We start from the raw sequence: 8,858 nt of genomic DNA, 5'->3' as shown, positions 1-8,858 counted from the left end.
TCAGCTCCCCCCCTCCTTAACTGACAATACAAGGTGAGATGACTATGCAAACACCTGTCAATCAAGAAGGAGAGGGAGGGGCTGAAAGAGGAAGCAGGTGGAGCAAGGGTGCACAGTGTGGTTTGGCCCCGCCCTCTTAGCACTTAACATTTTGCTGATGGATTTAAAGTATTTTTTCTCCAGAATGAAGCATCGGATTGTTAAGTGAAGGGTATCATTACACTCAGCTGGGCTAGCCCTACAAGGCACTGTACCTGGTCAATTTCCTGCTGACATTCCCTTTAATTCTACTATTCTCTATGACATATTTTTTCCGCTCTTCACAGCTGGCTCTTGACCTTCTTGTCGCTGTCACTCTGCGGTATGCGCGGGTTGACGTGTTTGTATTTCGGCTGCGTATTTATAAAGAACCGCGCCACCCCATCCACGGTTAACAGCCTGTGGAGGCGCTCTCCGTCCTGGATGAGCTTTTCTATTGTTTGGTCTGTGGAGTACAATTTCGCTGTCTCTCCGGTGACATCAGGATCCTCAGGGTAGAGCTCGTCTCCTGCAAGATGATAAACCAACAAACGTCATCATCCCAGTAGATGGTCATGCTTCTTGTATGACCGAGACGTTATAATGTCCCGGTGCTGTGATCACAGGTGCCACGGAGACGGTCCCTTCATGCCAAGTGTCCTGGACTCTCTGCACTGAGTGATGGCTCAGAGGTTGGACACTGCACATGAAGGGACCGACCCCACACATTTCCAAACCTCCTCAGAAAGCCGCTGAACGTTTTTATGATGCAACCATTAAAGGGGCCGCCCAACGGGCTGAAAAAATAAAAAAAGATGTATTATGGACCTTACCGATCCCCCATCACTGCAGTTACCGGGTTCTCCACTATTGGTCCCGCCTCGGCACACAGAACATGACATCTCAGCCAATCAATGACCTCAGCAGTGACCCGCCTCTGCCAATGGTTGGACGGCATGACCTCTACGCCAGGGTGTCTGACGTCAGGACCATGGAGTACATGACAGCTCTGCTTCAGGACAAAGTAGACTTGTTCCACGCCATCTGGGACCCAAATTGGTCTACTAGACCGCCCTGAGAGGATCCTGGAGAATGGTAGATCCCCCTGCTCCCTACCTCCTAATGTGTCTTTGTCTATATTGTTAATGTCTCTTTGAGGCTTTATTCACCCCCCCAAAAGTTACATACCTGGGAGTGTATGCACCATGCCATCCTTGGCGCGTACAATAACAGGCATCCATCTTTCACAGCCTTCCAAGCCCCGATGGAGAGCGAATCTCTGCAGCTCCTCATGGTGCGTAAAGTTACACAATCTCCTCAAGTCATAGAGCTGAGGAGGAGGGATCCAGGTTTTCTCCTGTAATTGATCTAATGCTTCCTGAGGAGTCCACCACTGAAAGATATGACAGCACAATACATTACAGGACATGGCGGCACAGGGATTGTCTGTCCATTCACTCAGTCTCTACAGGTTACTGTGGGAAAGAGGGAACAGCAGGAAGGTCAAAAATCACAGACCAAAAAAATCTAAGGGTACGTCTACACAGGGCGCATAAGTAATGTATGTACATAGTGACTTCACCAGCAGAATAGTGAGTGCAGCTCTGGAGTATAATACAGGATGTTACTCAGGATCAGTACAGGATAAGTAATGTAATGTATGTACACAGTGACTGCACCAGCAGAATAGTGAGTGCAGCTCTGGAGTATAATGCAGGATGTAACTCAGGATCAGCACAGGATAAGTAATGTAATGTATGTACACAGTGACTGCGCCAGCAGAATAGTGAGTGCAGCTCTGGAGTATAATACAGGATATAACTCAGGATCAGTACAGGATAAGTAATGTAATGTATGTACACAGTGACTGCACCAGCAGAATAGTGAGTGCAGCTCTGGAGTATAATACAGGATATAACTCAGGATCAGTACAGGATAAGTAATGTAATGTATGTACACAGTGACTGCACCAGCAGAATAGTGAGTGCAGCTCTGGAGTATAATACAGGATGTAACTCAGGATCAGTACAGGATAAGTAATGTATGTACACAGTGACTGCACCAGCAGAATAGTGAGTGCAGCTCTGGAGTATAATACAGGATGTAACTCAGGATCAGTACAGGATAAGTAATGTAATGTATGTACACAGTCACTGCACCAGCAGAATAGTGAGTGCAGCTCTGGAGTATAATACAGGATGTAACTCAGGATCAGTAATGTAAGGGATCATGCACAACAATTTGCGTTGCCCGTGCGGCACGGATCGAGACCTTGATCCGTCCGCACTGCAAAAAAATAGAACATGTTCTATTTTTTTGCGGTGCAGAGGCATGGACAAACGCCATGGAAGCAGTCTGTGCCTCAGTTCCGCACCGCAGCTCTGGATTGCAGACCCATTAAAGTGAATAGGTCCACATCCATGATGCGGGGAGCACATGGCCGGTGCCCGCATATTGCAGACCCGCTGTTTGCGGGCCGCAATATGGCCACTGACGGCAACGGCCGTGTGCAAGAGGCCTAATATATGTACACAGTGACTCCACCAGCAGAATAGTGAGTGCAGCTCTGGAGTATAACACACTTATGTCTCCTTTGCCCTGTATGCAGGGGTGGACTGAGAACTTAAAGTAGCCCTGGAAAAGAAGATACGAGTAGCCCCATGTTGTAGGCTTGTCCAAATTGAGAGAAGGTGTGACAACAGAAAAAAGCGGGGCCAGCAATACCGTAGTGCAGAACAAAATAACACCCCAGTGTACCAGATACCACAGTGCAGCACAATATACTGCTGACAGGCCCACGGTATGAAGCTGTATCATCTTCCTGAGGATGGCAATATAACCGATTTCAGGAGGGACCTGCAGCCACTGGCCGGATGCATAAGTGCCTGATGCTCCTACATTAATGCTGAGCTCATCAGATCTTTATGTACTTGGCTTGCGGCCAAGAGGAGCGCTTGGGTGGCCCCCGGGCATCGTCTCACCAGGAAATTTGCCTGGAGGGTCTATGGACAATCCGCTAGTGCCTGTATGAAGCAGACAAAATCTTAGCTGTGGGCACTCACTTTGAAGGTGACCACTTCTTTCTGGTCATCCACAGTGACCGGCTTTCTCGGCAAGCAGCAGATGAAGAAGGCCGTGTCGTAGCGCCTCGCCTTGGTGTTTTTAGAGAACAAGGGGGTGAGCCAGTTACCCCACTCATGAAGAGCCCAGATATTAGGGACACATCGTAGCTCCTTGCACATTTCAATGAACTTCAGGGGATCACCCTGAACTTCCCCTCTCCACTTGGCTACGGTTTCTCCATCTTGATCGTAAGCGTCCATGAACTTCTGGTTGTCCTCAATACTGGACTTCTCAGGAACCACCAACAGTATACCCGATTCTTCAAAGGTCTCTCTTATGGCGCAGATCCGGAAGGCCACCTCGCCGGGGATCAGGGAGCCAAACTTCGTTCTGTCACTGATGAACATGGGAGACCTAGTGTCGGGAGGCTGCTTCACCACGCCAAGCCCAAAGTTAGGCTTCTGGACGTGTCTCTGAAAGACTTTTACCCAATCATTGGAGAAATCGGAGGGTTCCACAAGTCCTCCGGGGAACACAAACGCGTTGGGCATGAAGCCGCTTTTCTCACTGCGTTGTAGTAATAGAACCTCATAATCGAATGTGGTCGTCTTCTTCTGCCCGTGCCAGGGACCTGGAGCTGTGATTTTCGGTACGGCTCCTCGATGTTGGCATCCGGCTGTTAAAATGAGGGTGGCGGCCTCCCTCCAGTGCTTTAAGGTGGTGTTCATTTTGATGGCGTGGAGTATCGTAAAGAGGAGACGCCCAGTCTAAGGTCTTTCCTGTAAGTAGAAGAATGTATTCTAAATGCAGGTGACAACAGCGGTATACATCCGGCGTGCATCACACCACATACAGGTACATCACAATCATCTGGAATATCTAATAATCCAGAATTTACTAGCGCACAACTGATGGCGGATGTGAATGGATTTGTTGCTCAGTGTGTAGATCAGGCATCCTCAAACTGCGGCCCTCCAGCTGTTGCAAAACTACAACTCCCAGCATGCCCGAACAGCCTACAGGTATCAGCCTACAGCAGGGCATTGTGGGAGTTGTAGTTTTACAACAGCTGGAGGGCCGCAGTTTGAGGAAGCCTGGTGTAGCTGACATTTGGTTGAATCTAATCCACTAAAAATAATCAATGTGCTCATAGTTTCAAACCGATTTCATGAAGAGGAGTCCCTCCCAGTAATATATGCTGGATCTGTGTGTCCTGGATGCTGCTGTCTTCCCCCTGTGTGATCTTCCTTCCTGAGATGCTTTTCCCTCCTCTCCACTCTCTGATCTTCCACGTACAACCTCCTAACCCTCTTTGTAACTATCTCTTTGTAACCCTCTTTCACTTCTGTGGAGCCAGAACTGCGGGGACAAAAAAACGCACCATATAGAATAAGTTGCGATTTTTACTGAACGCAAAGATGATACATGAAAAAACGTGCATTAAAATGAATTGGTTGGGATTCAGTCTGGTGCTATCCTTCACACACATTGCATCCAGACTGAATCCCAACCAATTCATTTTAATGCACGTTTTTTCATGTATCATCTTTGCGTTCAGTAAAAATCGCAGCTTATTCTATATGGTGCGTTTTCCCCCCGCAGTTCTGGCTTCACGGAAGTGAATGGGACTCGTGTGGAAAACAAAAAATGTGTTTCTCACCGATGGTTGGTAGGAGATGTAGATTGTTATTCTTATCCCATGACTGATGTAAAAAATAACAACCAGACATCATATAGCACATGACAGTCTCTTTCTAAAAAACTTGGAACCAGCGCTGTACCTCACATGGATCCACATCCATTGCTCTGCTAGATTTATCTCAAATCTGACAGGAGGCGTGGCTTGCCTGCAGCAGCAGCTCAGGGGGCGTGTCCATTCTGCTGCAGCTCTCTCCCTATCACAGCTCAGGAGGCAGTTGAAGGATGCAAATGAGCATGTGCGGCCTTCTCAGTGAGCCAGACATTTATTTTGAAAAGAAACAGACAGCAGGTGGCGCTATACAGATAGATTTCATTTAATAACTCAGTGGCTAGGCTAAATTTTTAATTACATGCAACTGCAAAAGAATTCAGATCCAGGAGCTGGTTTGAAAACTGTAGAATGTTTTTCGTAGGACGACCCCTTTAACCACCTCAGCCCCCCTAGCTTAAACCCCCTTAATGACCAGACCACTTTTTACACTTCTGCACTACACTACTTTCACCGTTTATCGCTCGGTCATGCAACTTACCACTCAAATGAATTTTACCTCCTTTTCTTCTCAGTAATAGAGCTTTCATTTGGTGGTTTTTCATTGCTGCTGACATTTTTACTTTTTTTTGTTATTAATCGAAATTTAACAAAGTTTTTGCAAAAAAATGACATTTTTCACTTTCAGTTGTAAAATTTTTCTAAAAAAACGACATCTATATATAAATTTTTCTCTAAATTTATTGTTCTACATGTCTTTGATAAAAAAAAAAAGTTTGGGTAAAAGTTATAGCGTTTACAAACTATGGTACAAAAATGTGAATTTCCGCTTTTTGAAGCAGCTCTGACTTTCTGAGCACCTGTCATGTTTCCTGAGGTTCTACAATGCCCAGACAGTAGAAAAAACCCACAAATGACCCCATTTCGGAAAGTAGACACCCTAAGGTATTCGCTGATGGGCATAGTGAGTTCATAGAACTTTTTATTTTTTGTCACAAGTTAGCGGAAAATCATGAATTTTTTTATTTTATTTTTTCCTTACAAAGTCTCATATTCCACTAACTTGTGACAAAAAATAAAAACTTCCATGAACTCACTATGCCCATCACGAAATACCTTGGGGTGTCTTCTGTCCAAAATGGGGTCACTTGTGGGGTAGTTATACTGCCCTGGCATTTTAGGGGCCCAGATGCATGCGAAGAAGTTTGCAATCAAAATCTGTAAGAAATGGCCGGTGAAATCCGAAAGGTGCACTTTGGAATGTGCGCCCCTTTGCCCACCTTGGCAGCTAAAAAGTGTCACACATGTGGTATCGCCGTACTCAGGAGAAGTTGGGGAATGTGTTTTGGGGTGTCATTTTAGATATACCCATGCTGGGTGAGATAAATATCTTGGTCAAATGCCAACTTTGTATAAAAAAAATGGGAAAAGTTGTCTTTTGAAATCTCGCCTCTCGCGAGATGACGCACGGATGCGTCCAGGAGGAATGAATCGACCGCCTCCAGGACGTATCCGTGCGTTAGGCGGTCCGGAGGCGGTTAAAGGGGTTTTGTCACTTCAGCAAATAGCATTGATCATGTAGAGAAAGTTAACACAAGGCACTTACTAATGTATTGTTATTATCCATGTTGCTTCCTTTGCTGGCTGGATTCATTTTTCCATAACATTATACACTGATCGTTTCCATGGTTACGACCACCCTGCAATCCAGCAGCGGTGGCCATGTCTGCACACTATAGAAAAAAAGCACCAGCCTCTGCATGCTCCCACCATCCCGGCCACCAAAGAGACCAGCGCTATTTGCATAGTGTGCAAGCATGACCACCGCTGATGGATTGCAGGGTGGTCATAACCATGGAAACGAGCAGTGTATAATGTGATAGAAAAATTAACCCAGCCAGCAAAGGAGGCAATATGGATAATCACAATACATTAGTAAGTGCCTTGTGTTAACTTTCTGTACATAATAAATGCCACTTGCTGAAGCGAGAGCACCCCTTTAAGCTTTTTTTTCACAGACGGAAACGCTTTCAATCTGGATACAATATGCACACACTCAGGGGTGCACCTCCAATGAGGCTAGGTGAGGCGGCTGCCTCAGGCGGCGAGATCTAGAGACGAGTGGGGGTGGTGGCAGGGCCATGAGAAATTAGCGCTTCCATTGTGGTTCTCCATGGACAGCGCATGCACCCATGTATTTTAATATGTTCACTCGCACATCAGTGAGTCAGCGGAAAGACCACAGAGAAGTACACGATGGCACAAACATGCCCATTGAAGTCTATGGGTCTGTGAAAACCGCTGACACAACACGGGCGCCATCCGTGTTTGGTTTGTGCTTTTCATGGACCATTGGCAGGAGATGCTTTAAAAACAAATTTTCAGCCCAGCAGTGGAATACGGATGAAACGCGGAGGGCAAAAAACAGACGCACGGACCAAACACGGATTGTTCATGGGCATCTTCACGGATGAACCGCTGACTATCTGGTCACAGATGTCATCATGGACACGGATGTGTGAATGAGGCCTAAGGACTCACGAACACGACCGTTGGATGTTTTGTGGTCCGCAAAACACAGATACCGGCCCAGTGCATTGCGCATTCTGTGGAACGGACCGGCCGGCCCCCAATAGAACAGTCCTATCCTTTTCCATAATTCGGACAATAATGGGACATGTTCTATTTTTTTGTGGAACGGCCATGTTAATGGTTCCGCATACAGGCCGCAAAGAAAACGTAATGGACACGGAAAAAATATACGTTTGTGTGCATGAGCCCTAACGCTGAGAGCAGGGAGGGGGAGAGCAGACAGAGCTCTGACATTTATACCAGGGTCAGCGGCGCCAGCAGCTCGGTGAAGGACTCGCACGCACCACGCAGGAAAAAGTATAAAGACAATTTACATTCAATAAAGTCATAGATTGTAAGCTCTTGCGAGCGGGGCCCTCACTAGTGTTTCAGTTGAGTATTAACCAGTTACGTTGCGACATCTTTTGTTTTGTGCATGAACCCTCAGAGTTGTAAAGCGCTGCGGAATATGGTGGCGCTATAGAAGTAACGTGTCCACAGCCTGTAATGTACAGCGGTAAAAAGAGGAATCTGCAATGGACTACAACCCTGAACGTGTGCGTCCTGCACCAGGATCGGGTCTAAGTTCATGGAAGGAGGGAAAGCAGGTGGATAGATCCGTGTCAGCCGTCATAGGACACACATGTAGATTATTAAATATGTATATATATATGTGCTAGAGGAATCTGTAATGTCAGCAAAAGAGGTGAAGAGAGAGAGTATATAACCACACACACAGTATATATAATATATAGACACACACAGTATATATATAGACACACATACAGTATATATATAGACACACATACAGTATATATATAACCACACAGTATATATATATATATATACACACACACGTGTAGCCGGCAGAGGTCATGTCTTCTGCTCAGTTCACACTGTCCTTTCCCATCAGGTTCGCACTATAACCCCCAGCAGCCATGACACTGGCCACACAGCCTGCAAGACACAGCGCCCCTCACACACAGCGCCCGCAGTCAGGACCTCGCATTACCCCGGCCGGAGTCCTTCCTGATGTCAGCCCGGCAGCGGCCATGACTTGTCTCAGTGACTACAACTCCCCGTGCACCGAAATGTCACCGAATAGTTACCAGAGAGTGTGAGGCAGCGCCCCCGTGTGGTCAGGAGGAGTGATGACCTGTGTGATACAGCCTGCCGTGTATCTAATCCTCCTGTGTGGTACAGTCTGCCGTGTATCTAATCCTCTCCTGTGTGGTACAGTCTGCTGTGTATCTAATCCTCTCCTGTGTGGTACAGTCTGCCGTGTATCTAATCCTCTCCTGTGTGGTACAGTCTGCTGTGTATCTAATCCTCTCCTGTGTGGTACAGTCTGCCGTGTATCTAATCCTCTCCTGTGTGGTACAGTCTGCTGTGTATCTAATCCTCTCCTGTGTGGTACAGTCTGCTGTGTATCTAATCCTCCTGTGTGGTACAGTCTGCCGTGTATCTAATCCTCTCCTGTGTGGTACAGTCTGCTGTGTATCTAATCCTCGCCTGT

At 46.7% G+C, this 8,858-nt stretch overlaps 1 protein-coding gene across 1 annotated transcript; it reads right to left on the bottom strand.

The window, feature by feature from the left end:
- Window positions 1–314: 314 nt before the first annotated feature.
- Window positions 315–8,470, bottom strand: NUDT19 (nudix hydrolase 19). The gene is made up of 4 exons (XM_044269797.1): window positions 8,355–8,470; window positions 3,081–3,860; window positions 1,207–1,411; window positions 315–547 (listed from the first exon to the last, which is right to left on the bottom strand). The coding sequence occupies exons 2-4, from the start codon at window positions 3,807–3,809 to the stop codon at window positions 321–323; spliced, it is 1,161 nt and encodes a 386-aa protein (XP_044125732.1). The 5' UTR covers window positions 3,810–3,860; window positions 8,355–8,470; the 3' UTR covers window positions 315–320.
- Between the last annotated feature and the right edge of the window lie 388 nt (window positions 8,471–8,858).

Source organism: Bufo gargarizans, chromosome 10 (genome assembly GCF_014858855.1).
Source record: "Bufo gargarizans isolate SCDJY-AF-19 chromosome 10, ASM1485885v1, whole genome shotgun sequence".
NCBI classification, from domain to species: Eukaryota; Metazoa; Chordata; class Amphibia; order Anura; family Bufonidae; genus Bufo; species Bufo gargarizans.
The sequence above is the reverse complement of the archived record's forward strand: the minus strand, read 5'-3'. Positions and strand labels throughout refer to the sequence as shown.